Below are 14,303 nucleotides of genomic sequence, written 5' to 3' on the forward strand. Positions count from 1 at the left end.
AGTGAGAGGCTACACAGATCCACAAATTATTAGTGCCAGGTTGTCTTTTAGCTGTCTGTTCTACACCTGTCCTACTTCTACTTCCCTAAACTTCTGTCCAGCAACAGCTAAGGTACAATTCCTGTTTCCCATAAGTGAAATCATTATGGAATAGCTCTGAAAACCACTGACCACTTCAATTTTATTATATATATATTTTTTTTTATATATGTATATACGTGTGTATATATGTATGTATATATTTATATAAACAGACAAAGTCCTAACAAGTACATCATATTTCTTCTTTGAGATGCTGTGTAATGGCAATTGCTGTAATTGCTTTCCATGTGTTTAGGGTTTTTAATTTTTTTACAGGAGAGCCCATCATACAATGATATTTTACCATAAGCTGATTAGAGAAATTGGGAATGATTATTCAAGATTCCTTACTCTTTTCCTCCTCTATGACTTATGTGCTATACCAGAAAAAAAACATAATTTAGAATTATAGGGGAGCTGCCACTCATCAGTCTCTCCAGGTTTTGGGGTACATTACCAGACTTTGCCTCTTAGTGATTTAATAGAGTTTGAAAGCTTTTTTGTCATTAGATTTCAGTGCTTCTGCCAACATGTGGATTTGTTGCCTTGTTTATAGTTATATTGCCAAGTCTGGCTTTAAGAGAGAGTTTTGTAGGGCAGCACTGCAGTGGAGAGGTGTTACTGAAAGAAGCAGCACAAAGTGAGGGTGGCCCCAGGTTTCTCCACTGATCCATGCAAGGACCAAATCTCATGGAGCAGTGAGCCAATGGCCTCCGTGGAGATTAAAGAAAATTAAATATTAAGTATCCTGCAGTTCTTAAGTATAATTACAACCATTTCTACATCTGAAAACATTTTGTCCATTTGTCAGTGTGTATTTATTGCCTGACTTAGCTGTTGTTCTCAACCATAGGACTGCGTAGCTGGTTGGGTAGAACCCGAATATAAAGAGATACAGTTGGTGTGGTATTATAACATGTTGGTGCTGGGAAGCACAGGACTTCAGCATGAGAGTTCTGCAAACCACTTCAGTTGTGCTTTAACCATCACCAAATAGTCATTATATAGTATTAATTATTCAACATTTCAGGCCAGATTTCTCTTGTTTCTCTATCTGCCCGAAAGGTTTATCCAAGCTATGTTTAAGGTGACAGCACAATTATATCAGGCAGGGTCTCCAAGGTGAGGAGACATAACCATCAGCCCTGTACCAATGTCTCAGGCAGCCTGCAGGGCACTATGGTTACAAGTGTCAAGTGCTCCCTTACCATGGAAAATTGCTATTTATACTAGAACGACCAAAGAATTGGATTTACACTGGATTTTTTTTACATTGGACAGATAGGTAGATTTAGATTAGAGCTTCCACATAATCTGTGTTATCGTGAGAATTTTTATTTGTCTCATTGCCCTTCTTATTATCCATATTTAAAAAAATCAGCTTCCTCTAAAGGGGCAGGAGCAAGCTGAGCAGCCGATGTCCAAGATTCCCTCCCTGTGGAAACACTCACATTAGATAAAGGCAATGAACAAAATGCATGAAACCAACATGCATATGTAAGAGTGTATTTCATTCCTAGACAGATGCTCCAGTTCAATAGTAAATAGATTTTCATTTGCTGTAGCATTGATTTTACACCTCCAGTTCTCTTTTTCCCTGCTGAGTCTCTGCACAGGGACAGGCTCCTACATTGCAAGCCCGCCACAACAGCAACCTCCCACCTCACAAATGTCAAGCCTCAGTATTTTCTGTGGTGTGTGTGTATCTGCTTGACTTGAGTCTGTGGGTCTGGAATGCAGCCTGAGATTTCACACAGATTGCCCCAGAATGGCTGAGCATACATTCTCACCACTCTTACTACTGCTCCCTCTGCACAGAGAACAAGGATTTGGCCTTAAAACACTGGAATAATTACACTAATCTTTCTGCTGTCCTTCAGCTGTGCAGTCACAAAACTGCTGTCACACTGGACATCATTCTAAGATACCCATTTTCAGGTAGTTTAGGTACATCTGACTGCCAAATAATATTCAGCTTGTATCCCTGTTTCTACCAGCTGTAATAATACCAGCCCGATACTTTTGTTCTCAAATAGACGACATTCTCCCCACAAGTACATGTAGCCATGCTCTCCTTTCAGAGCAAAGTGGAGGGAAAAGAACATAAAACCAGTGTTTCACAAACATTTAAGGACAAGGAACAAGAGGTTTTCCCAGCACAGAAGTCCCTGTGGGTGAAAAGCCAACTTAAATTTGTTGTTCTGCTCAGCTTGGCAGAAGGGCATGTTTATCCACTCAAATGATTTTTATTTTTAATGGTTTCCTATAAATCCTCTACTTTTCTAAATGTTAATTAAAATTAACGTTTTAATCCTTAGATGATAAAACTTTTTAGCATGGCATAATCAGGTAATCTTTGTTTAAAATAATTTGTCTATCTATACTCACTAATCTAATTGGAAAAAATTTAATATGGAATGAAATTTGTAGGTATGTGTAGGTATAAACTTCTTCCTGTGCTCTTGCAACGATGTGAAATTTCTGTGCTGAAGGAAAACAGCTGCTAGCTTTTAAACAGAATAAAGTTGTGCTACAATTTTATGAGAAGTCACTTCCTAATGTCATTAGGTCTGCTCTTCATAAATATTGACCAGATGCTGAGCTGCTTTCTGTAAGCAAGCCACTGCAGATGGAGACCTGAACCAGAGCACGTCCTCTGCTACTGAAAAATGCATGTTTGGTGCAAAAATGCCACTTTAGGAATGCTCTGCAAGAATTTTGAGAATGGGAATCTCTTGGTAAGCTCAGGTCTCATCTCGCAGAGGATGGAAGCAATAAAAAGCTATGAACTGAGACCACATATTTGAACTATGAATAGTGCACACATATTTTCACTTACCTTTCACTTGACAGTCAGGCAAAACAAATATTGTGCAGCTGACCTGGAAATGGTGAAGCAAGACAAGAGACATAGCAAGGTCTTTCAAGTATCCATTTTACATTGCTTTCTTGTATTTGCTAACTCTCCTCACTACAGTACTCATGCTGGATTTGGAAGTCTGTTTCATGCTGCAAAACACCTCAGTGCCAAATCTGTGCAAATTAGGGTACCATTTTATTCATTCTAGAAACAAGTTTGCAATGGGCATCTGTGTTCTACATCAGTGATGATCACTGTTATTGAAGATTAAAGCATTTCTCACTTGATATTCTACCTCACCACTGTGAAGACTGATTAGTGCTTTTAGGAAGACACTGACAAAATTCCCAGTGGTCCAGCAGTGTGTGATCATAGTTCATGTCTTGTTGAGTTATACCTGATTTTTTTCTTGTTTGCAGCACTTATAAAGAACTGAGTGTCTCATTTTGAAAAATCCCACAGGCCCTTTTTCCACAACTGTGTGTGCCCAGAAACACAAAAGCAGATAGACATTGCAGAGCAGTGAGCATTGCATCCCTTTAACAAGTTAAGAAGAGTAGAAAGAGAAGATTAAGAAATTAAGAAATTAAAGTTAAGGAATTAAGAAGAATAAGAAGAGAACAATATCCTAAAGAACTGCAATCTTGAACTTACTAGTGAGGGAATACTGAAAGTTGAACTATATTTTCAATGTGCTGCTCCACTTCTCTAGCTTTCCCTGGGAAGAAAAGAGTGAATCCTGACCATTTCTGAAATAAAAAGGGCCCAGAGGTGTCTGCCAGCAGGAATGTTTTCTAGAGAAAGTGATTATACAGAGTATATTCCAACTGTCCCGGATCTCAGATGATCTTAGATAATTTCCCTGTGCACAGCAGTGTTTCTGCACACAGCTATACTGGGAGAGTGGGTGGGAAGATGGAGGTGAAATCCCCTGAGTTGTGCTAGGGTGATGCTGTCTCCACATAGGATTCAGATCTTTTCAGCTCCAGTCATGTTTGAATGCTGTATGTAGGTTTCTTTGAACATTTCTTGAAACCTGAGTTTCAGTGACCCTTCAGGCACTTTTGAAAATGGGACTGAGCCATGAAGTTGTTTTGGAAATACTAGCCATGCTTCCTTACCCCTTAGGCATAGCTCTGTCAGGCAAATACATAATTAGAAAGGGTCATGGCAGCAATGTGTACATCAGGTAAGTCAGGGTTGCAGGTCTGGACCCAGCAAATCTGGGAGAAAGGAGTCCTCTCCTTCACTTCATGTTTTTGTACAACTCCCCATATTCCTGCTTTGTCCAGTGGTGGTGATAGAAAACTGGTTACTGTGTTAAGTGGAACATTTCTTTCTTTAAAAGCAGTATCTTCAGCTGGTGGATCAAAATGTTCAAGTGATGGTCAGCTAAACCAATGCAAGGAATTTACACTCATATGCTGTTTAGACATTCACAGTGTCAGCTGCTGCAAATAACCCTTTGGACCTAAACTCCTTTCTTCTTGGGGAAAAAAAGTCAAGCTTATTTTTCCTTAAATATAAAAATTATAAACCTGCAAAAAAGTGGTAGTGTTAGTGTTCCTTTAAAAAGTGCCTTTTCTAAGAGCTGGATCAACAAATCTAAAAGAACAGAGATTCAAAACTTTGTGTCTTCACCAGTTTAGTTCCCTTTTTAGCTCTGTCTATGGCAAAAAATGTCCCAGTACCTCAGATGAGAAATTCTAACGTCTTAGTTCAAGGAAGTCCTGCACTCTGACTGTTTCAACAGAGACTGAATCTTTAGAGAACCAAAGCTAAATTCCAGGAATCCCCCAGAGCATGTAAAACTAAAGCTTTTCTGAAATTTAGGTTCATTCCTTCAGGAAAAAGAGAGGTATATTCCTAATACCAGAGCAACCCAGTGCCACAATGCAAATTCCAGACCAAAGACATAAAGCCAATAGAGCACCTGAGCTGAAAAACTTTAAGACTGTATTATAAATTGAGCAAACCCACTTATTTTGTCCTTGCCTTTTTCTTACAGCTGGCCCATTTTACTGACAGTTCAGGCAGCAACAGTAATGTAGTCAGCCCAAGACACAGAACACTTCAGCTTGTAATTTTACATTTCAGACAAATTATAAGTAACTGAGAACAGTTTTATTGTGGAAGGTGTCATGCAAATTCTAATGGGAGGCAACATTGTGTGCTACCCTTAATACAGTGCCAGATGATGAGATGTTTGGAACATTCAGTAGGCATGCTGAGCACATATGAACATTGTTGTTATGTTTCCCTGAAGGACTAATGGCATTACTTAAATACTTCTCAAAGCAACGCAGAATGTTTCTGCGGCTCCTCATCTGTCTACTATGCCTCTAGAAAGCAGCAATGCCTCCATGGCTGCTAATGCAATTATGACAAACTCCATAAATAGGATTCGCTCTTCAGGGTTAATTTCCAAATTTCTTTAGCCAGGGAATAAGAAATTAAGTTAAACGCAGATGTTTTAGGAAGTTAGGCAGGGCTGGAATGAGTTTAAATGTTAACACAGATTAATAAGTAGAATATTGTGTTCATTTGTGCTAATTATTTCCTCAGAAGGCATCCATCCAATTTAGGCAATTACACAGCCTCAATCCTATTTAGGCAATTACACAGCCTCAAGTCTTCATTTCTTACCGGTACTACCAAGGGACTTCATCTGCTAGTTCAAGTTTGAGACTGTTCATGTGTTTTTAATAACATAGATTTAGTTTGAAAGATGCACTTGAGCTGTTTCCATGTGAATATTCCACACTTACAGAGAAATTCATTTGATCTAAATTTAAACTGTAGCTATAGTAACCAACGTTCACCGTGTTTCAGGAAGGCATATATAATCCTACTCAGGCACAAGGAAACATGCTGTGTTAATTATCATTCTATCAAAACACTAGAGTTTGTATTTTGGAAAATAATTGTCAGAAATTATGAATTCTTACTACCCAGACTTGGAAAGCAAGAGATTTGCAGGAATGTATTCTAATGTCTCTTATAAGCCAGCTTTGGGGTATTCAATGGAGATTTCCTAGAGCAATTTCCAGTCTTAGACAAATAAGGTTAGTGTTTCAGTTTCAGGTAGATGATCAGATTTTTTTTACTTGAGCCAGTCAGTGATAGATTCTGTCGATGATTTTGCAAAGGTAGGAAACATCACTTACACAGTAATGCCATATTAATCAAGGTGAGTAAGGACATGCCCTTGTTTTATTCCTCTGACCGTAGAACTCTAAATGTTGCCTGATTTTTGAACAGCTTAAATCAGAGAAATCAGAGCATACTTTTCCCTGGCTCCTCTGTCTGTTGAGAGGCAGTGCTGCTCTGCTGGTGTAGGGCAGCCAAGACTCCTCAAACCCAGTCTCTCATTGCCAGAAAACCGCTGCCGGGCTGAGGAAGCGACCTCTCCTTTCCAATGTACAAAATTTGCTTTAAATGTTTACTTTAGGTACAGTAAGCTGCCAGTGGTCTTGGGAGAGCAGGTATCCAATGTTTCATACAAAATGCTGCTATGATCAACGTGTGTTTCTTCGTTTGTGTTTTCCCCAGAGTCGAAAGAAAGGAGCGCGCACGTTTGAAGACGGTGAAATTCAACGCGAAGCCCGGTGTAATTGATGCAAAAGGGGTACGTAAACAGTGAAACCTTCTGAAATTGCACTTTACAATTGTTTTACCCAGAGTAGAAAAAAGAAATAGCAACATAAGGACTATTTAGGTTGTTGCAACCAAAACCTGCACTCTAGTGAAATGTAGATCAGGGATTAGTATGATATAATCTTTGAAATAATTAAATATTCTTTTTATAATAATACTGAATGACAGTACCTCCTAAGGGGAAGATACTAAGAAAATAAAGAGCATTCTGTGATAGCTGTGATTTTAGTTAAATGGTGGATAGAGAAGAAAAGACTTTAAAAATGAATGCTGATGGATAGCAGTTTATTGAAATAGGACCAGAAATTCCCTGGCTTCACAAGCTGTTAAATCACAAACCAAAGGTTGTGAGTTAACAAGTCCTGGATAGAAAAAACTGGGTTTGGGGTGTTCTGCTTTGAAGTTGTGACAGACATTGAACACAGGTGTGTTTTACACCAGACACAATGACCAAACAACACAAAAAGTGCAAGTTCCACTCCACCAGCACTGCCTGGACAGAACAGCATTCCCGCTGTTGCCGCTTCACAGAGCTGCTTTATTGTGCTCAAATCAGCAGTTCTTGTTAGCCTGATGGCCACTATCCTGTCTGGTGCCATCTGGCTGGCAAGTATTACAGCATGAGAAATGCCCACAGTCCTGCCTATCAAGGTATATTTTTCTGCTGAAGTGTATCTTGCTGATATAGCAGTCGTGAATATTTGACATTTGTAGGGATTTATTGTTGAAACCACCCAGTTGGCATGTTTGGAATTTACAACTGGAGGCTTCTGTGAGCAAACTAGGAGACAGAGATTCAGCAGCCATGAGGGAAAAGTCCTGCTTGGCTGCAGAAAACAGAGCAGGGCCAAAACTGTGTGATGAGCAGACACAGCCATAGGTAGGTACTAGCAAGGGAAATAAAGTGGTTCAGCAGGTCCCTTCCAGACCTGCTGTTTCTGTGGTCTTCTCCCTAGTTTGACATTCTCATTCTTAATCTCTTTTTCCTTCAGTTTCCCTCCATAATAATAATACTAATAATTCCCTTAGTCTGTACTTTCGGACAGATTAGCAGGGTAAGAAATTCCTCTTCCTGTGGACACAGTTCCTAGCACAGGGGTTCCCAAGTCTCTGTGCACCCACAAAAAAGTATTTCACACCTGCAAATACTTCCCTGTTACTGCTCTACAGAACAATTCCTGAATTCAATGCAAGTGCAGAATTATTGTGCAGGCTAAAACAAGTTTTCCAGATTTATAAGGCACATAGAACTGTACATTATTTGCACTTGCAGATAACTTGGTAAAAATATATCATAAAATGCACTAAGAAAATACTGATTCATCTCACAGCATTTCTTCAGAAGTCAGAATTCTGGTTTTTAGTTTGAAATGATCACTCTTCTCTGCAACTCTGTCTATTAATGTTGCCACTTATTTTGAGAGATAATAAGGTTTATATTGCCAATGAAATCACTTCTTAAATGTCTATTTCCCATATATAATCAAAGCTGCAGGGGAATAATTCATTCATATAACTAATGGTCCCTTTTCAAGTGATTCTGTCAAGAATTTAATTACCTCTTGATTCCCCAAACTGTTTTTCCATTTTTGTCATCAGTGTAACATTAATCTTCCAGCCACTCAACATCGGTGTTTGATTCAGTGTTTAGGAAATTGTGTAATTACAGAGCAAGACCACTGTAGCCTTTTGGGACAAACCTTGCACATGAAATGAGGTATTTGAGTACACACATATGGATGTGGATTTTAAGTGTCACTATTTCCATTTGGACTTTCAGTGTCCAAAAAGAAGTGGTGTAAAATGTCTAGGAGTCCATGCTTTACTTTATTTTTTTCAGCTTTGGAAGAAATTCAGCCCAGGGCTGCGGTAGACCCAGGAAAACTCTTTTGTTTCAAAATCAAGCTGAAATTCAGATAGTAATGAGCTTAGGTGGGTCTGTGGCACTTTTGGCTCATACATTCATGACTGTGTGGGCAAGTGTAAAGGTCTTGGTTTACTCTAAACATTAACCTGAGAGAAATCTTTTTGTGGAATATTTCTAAATTTGGCCAGGAGATGTGCATGGAAGCATATAATAATAAACCACAAAATAACCCAAAAACAAAACAAAAAACACACAAGAACACCACAACCTGAATACAGAGAAACCTTGGGGGTTTTGAACAGGTGATGGTGTATCTTACTGCAATTTTACCAAAATCATCTCACTAGCCCTAACTCCTTTCTTTCCCTGCAGAAGCAACGGTCAAGAGCTAATAACCCACAGCAAAGGTTTCCTGAGATAATACCAAAATCTTATGCATTTCCATCTGTTTATACCTCATTTTTAATCCCATATCTGGAGATAAGATGCAAAGAAAATGTTTCAGATAGGGTGACATTTGCAGTTGATCAGCTCCTTGTGTCTCACTGAAAAGGTGTTTAAGAATGTTCAGCAATATAGTTGACATACCTGTTTGTAGGAAGAGCTAAAAGATAATCTTTCCAAAGGCCCAAAGTTCCTCTTTTTCAGGCTAAAAATGTATGTTACTTGTATGTTACTTCATCTATAAAATTAGTTGAGCACTTCTTAAAAATGTGATTTAGACTATAATATGACTTCAGATTTGTTTCACTGGACTCCTCCAATCCATGCCTTGTGAAATTAAGGTCTACAAAATCAGAATGGATACGGAAACAGGGAATGTGAATCAAAGTTAGGGAGCTCTAGGGAAACCTTCTGGTCTCAAGTTTAAATAAGGCCACAGATAGTACCTTTCCCTGCATAATTAATGCATAATTAAATTCCCATGCCCATTTTTACAGAATATTGCATAAAAAATAAGTAAGTTCAAAAGGAATTAGGTAGGTTAGCAAGTAGTGAAAATAATGACAACTTTAAAGCTTTCGTCATGTACCTCAGAACATATTAACTGCTGATTTCAATAAGACATATTATAAAAGGGAAAGGATCATATTACTTCTACTTTTCCTTTTAAACATCTGTCATTGGACTGTGCCAAAAAGCTCCTTGGCTAACTGAATCTCTGGCTTAATCCAGAAGGGGTACACTTCTTTCATGTTCTGTTTATTCTGTCCCAAAGAAGTTTATTTGTTCTGGCTCACAGACATCACCAGAGTCCAGGCCCCGTTAACACTTTTAAAGATACCAGACCAGAGATGGTAACATCTATGTAGTAAGGAAAAGACCACAAACACATGGATAAACAGTTTCGTTTCACCAAGCAAAGATTGTGCTTCTATTGTGTTGACCAGGTTCAGCCTCTGACTTCATTCTTATAGTTGTTGTAGTGAATTTCAGCATTCTAATTTCTAATTGTTACTGAAAGAGCTGGTGCATCAAATCCACCACTACACTGCTTTGGTTCCCTACAGCCACTCTCTGCTGCAGCAAAGGATGGGGTTTCCAGGACACTGGAAGCATTCAAAAAAGAAAAAAAAATAGATAACACAGTTGATTTCCTAAGCATTTGCTTTCTCAGTGTTTGGGGCTCACTGATCTATGGATAATCAATGGAAAATGGAGCAGCCCAAAGGTTTATGTCTGATGGTTTTGCTCGAGGAAGCCAAAGAAGTTATGTAAGCACAAACTCCATTAAAAAGTATGTTTTATGCTATGTTGAACTCAAGATCATATCCCAAGTACCTTCTGATGCTCACCTTTGCAGCAAAAGGAGCAGAGCGTGTGAGTAGCTGTGAATAGGGTTATGTCTCTACCAAAACAGCATACTGAATTCTTGGGAACTCTCCCTACCACAGGCTTCAGACTGAACAAAAATAATCTTTTTCCTTTTCTAATCCTAAACCCTACAGTTGTTGAGGACTTTTCAGATTTTTTAGTGAATCAGAGTGTCAAGTGACAGAAATATTGCAGGGGGGAAAGAGATTAGCCAGTAATCTACTTTTTTTCTTAGCTGTGAAATTACAACAGCTCTTTCAGGAGACAAAAATAGCACCTTTTGCTTTTCTCCCTGTCGGATCGCATACAACTTCCTTAACTGGCTCTTGAAAATGTTCTGCAGTTGAAATTATAGCTCTTGGAAAGACTTTTAGCAACACCTCAGTTTTACTATTATTTATGGGTGTTGCCTGTTTCCAGAGATGTGTTGAAATATCAGGAAACATGTCAATAAAACTTAATTTTATGCAGAGAACTGTTTTTTTATACCACATGCCTTTTCATTTCACACCTCATCTGGCCAGTGACTCCAGAATATTATGTACAAATACTCTATTTCATTTCCCAATGAAATGAAAGTGATGTCTCCCACAATTTCCATTTTTAATGTGTGTGTCAGGGTGTGGGGAGATACTCAGCCCATGTTTACTGAGAAGCATTCCCAGATGTGTGCCTACCCTAGTGAGGCTGCTCGTCAGGGATAAGGTGCCTGCCAAGAAAAGGGACTGCCCCATCCCTCCAAAGCTCCTTCCAGCTCTGCTGCTCATCAGCAGTGCAGGTCCTGGGCTGTGACCACACTGCTCCTCCACTACCCATTAGGGTTTTTTCTATTCACTTCACTTGTCATCCACAGTTCTTTTCAGATTCCAGTCAGATCACCTGCATCACACTCAGCCAGCCTCTTCAGTTGCCTCTGAATTAATTTATTAAGACAGTCAGAAGTTTGACAGAATTTAATTGTGGTTGTAGAGACAGCCACAACACTCAGAGTGTTAGCCACAACACTCAGTCGGTAAAATCTCAGAAGGCTTCAAGCATCAGCACCTTGTTATCTAGAAGTCTCTCATACCTTTTCTATGTAGCCTCCCATGGGCAGCTCCACACAACTCTGGCTCTTCCCCTCCTTCTTCTCTCTTCTTTCTGTAGTTCCATCTTGCTCCTTCCTGTCCCTAGCACAGCCATCTAACCCTGTCTGTCCCTCACCTGACTTCCTGTCCCTTCCTCCTCACAGCAGGGCCAGTTGACTCCAATCAATGACAATGCTCTCAGACACATGGTGTGACTCTTGGGGTGTCCTGTGCAGGGCCAGGAGCTGGACTCAATGATCCTTGTTGATCCCTTCCAACTCAGGCTATTTTATGATTCTGTGGTTTTCTCTCTGTTGAATTTAAGTTCTGTCAAAAGCTTTAAGACGTCCAAAATGGGGTAACATTGGGTGTCATGGAAGAATCTGATCTCAGCATTGTTCTTGTTTGTGGAACAACTTATTTCTGGGAGGAGATGACTTCTTCCCACATAGAAGTGTGCTGATTTTAACACCAACACGAAATTAAACTCCAAATAAGCCACTCCCACTAGATGACTGCCAGTAAAGGGCACCCAGCTTTTCCTGCTGAATCCACACACCCCAGGGATGATGTGTGTGGTATAGACCAACAACTTGGTCACACACTCACAGCTCTAATGTCCACCCCCCTCTCTGTAGGCAGGACAGGGAGGAAAACCTGAATCTCATTTGTCCAACTACCCTTGCTTTTTTGTGAGTTTTCACATCCTCCACAGCTCTGTCTTCACACTTCATGATGGAGCTGGTGCCAGGCAGTGGATGCTGGCTGGACTTTTGGATTGCCCTGAGCCTGCAATATTGGGCTGCCCTGACCACTCCCCTTGAGCTGAACACTTTTTGCTCAGCGTTTCTCCAAGGTGCATTAGGAATAGCACTGTCATCAGCATCTGCTTCACTCCTGTGCTGAAGTCAGCAAATGAAATTCAAATGATAAAATAGCACATAGCAAGAAAAATTTAGCTGTACGGATTCTTGTTCCAGCTTATCTTGAGGCACTCCACAAAGACATGCAGTAATTTCATAATAATACCTGTTGGGTCCAGGTACAGTCAATAATAAAGGAAAATAAGTCTTCAGTTTTAATTTATGTCATGGTAGCAGTGTTGGCTCTGGTAGGAAACTAACAGGTATACCAACTTTAAGGTTGGTATACCTTAAAGAATCTGGGTTTTTAAGAAGGTGAGTCAGTTCTAGAAATTGTGAAAAAAACACTGTCAGGTCAAACTGGAGGCTTATACCCAGCTGAAGTGAAGAAATATGTTTCCGTAGCTTTCTTTGAAAAATTCAGTAAAAGTAGAGTATTTGACAAAATTTCTTTCAACTTGAAAGAAAATATTAAAGCAAAAAAATCTTTGTGTCTGTTTTCCATATTTCATTTTGTTGAGAAGTACCAAGTGGGTTAGGTTAGAGATTTTGAGAAATAAAGGAATTGTCATTGAATTTATCCAGGTCATGAAAAAAAAATCTGCCTCTTGGCATCTTGTCACTCAAAGAAAATACTAATAGAGTAATTTTTCAGTTAATGAGCGATATAAACAGATTTATTTTATAGATTTTACTTTTTTTTCTATATTTTCTCTGTAATTCTGATAACTGTGTGGAGTTGTATTTATAGGATAATATTGTTTCTTAGGTGGCCATAATATTAGGGACTATAGTATCTGTACTTCCTATCCCACAAGAAGTTTGTGCCATCCATGGTTAAGTAAGAGAAATTTTTAGGAGAGTCACTGACATAAAAATACGTAGTGCAATGTTTAAATCAGTCACAGATTAAATATATCACAGTGAAAATTTCCTAGCACAGGTAAAATACCAAAGTTTATAGCTGAGAGTTAATTGTTTCTTCTTCTAAGCTGTTCCAGCAGAAATTTGTGCTGAGTTGAACTTCATGCGTGGTCTATTTTTATAACTTGCTGTCTAATATCCTGAATTAAATAGTAGGAAGGTTGTATGTATGTATAGATAATGCCTTAGTTACTTGGGTTTTCTTCTAAAAAAATGGTTGAAAAGAAAAATTTGTAGTATTTGCAGTAGATATTGTGAAATAATTAGAAAGAGAACAACGTTTTCTCCTAGTATAATATCACACAGAAGTGTGGAGTTAAGCCATCAACACTCATCCAGAAGAGACATGCTCTATATCTCACATCTTTATTTCTGACTCAGTTAAATTAAAGCAGCTCAGTGATTGCCTTAGTGACTCTGAGACCATGTTTGGAAGGTTACAAGGATACAGGAACTGCCCCCTGGGTCAAAGTCACAGTCCATGTAACTTGATATTCTGCTTGGATATCAAGCCTGGTTGTGTGAGATTACTGGTGTGTGCATTACTGCAAGATGTGGGAGTTTCACCTCCTCAACAAACCTCAAACCAGTCTCTTAGAGATTGACTTTGAGTTTGTTTGCCCATGCCTTTATTTAGTATGACTTCAACTGCAAGGCCTAAATAAATCAATGTATTCAATGAAAAACAAGAGCCTGGTATGATTTATGCCTGCTGAGCCAAGTCTTCACCATAATTCAGCCTCCTACGCCAGTCACTATTCCTTTAACTCAAAAGGGAAGTTCAAAATATCGACTTTTCCAACTGTCTTTCCATAACTACAGTTTGAAGGCATGTAGGTATTGTAAATCTTTCTCCACTACTCCATAACAAAGTAAAAGTAATAAATGTCTTTATGCAATTTATTTTGTGCAATGATCCATTTAATGCAGTAGTTTGCACTTGCACAAGTGCACAGCACTTGATTGCATACATGTTTCCACAAAAACCAGTTATAAATTAGCAATTTGATGTTTTTTTAATAGCACAGATAACCAATACCTTCTGCAGCTTTATTTGTTAGTGAATTAATTCAAAAGGCTGCATAGAGACTAAAATCCTCCGTTTTATTTTAAAATCTAAAGAAGCACCAGCAGTCAACTGGGAATCAGAGTTCTAAAAAAGATTTAAG

The 14,303-nt window shown here is 38.9% G+C and overlaps 1 protein-coding gene across 8 annotated transcripts in view; it reads left to right on the plus strand.

Annotated features, from left to right (window-relative positions):
- DLG2 (discs large MAGUK scaffold protein 2) overlaps positions 1-14,303 on the plus strand; it is a 994,479-nt gene that overhangs the window by 949,702 nt on the left and 30,474 nt on the right. For all 8 annotated transcript variants that reach the window (XM_063394414.1, XM_063394410.1, XM_063394417.1 and 5 more), the window contains one exon: positions 6,494-6,569. In XM_063394414.1, coding sequence (XP_063250484.1) covers positions 6,494-6,569 — 76 coding nt within the window. The remainder of the gene's footprint in view (positions 1-6,493; positions 6,570-14,303) is intronic.

Source organism: Prinia subflava, chromosome 3, assembly GCF_021018805.1.
Source record: "Prinia subflava isolate CZ2003 ecotype Zambia chromosome 3, Cam_Psub_1.2, whole genome shotgun sequence".
Taxonomy (NCBI): Eukaryota; Metazoa; Chordata; class Aves; order Passeriformes; family Cisticolidae; genus Prinia; species Prinia subflava.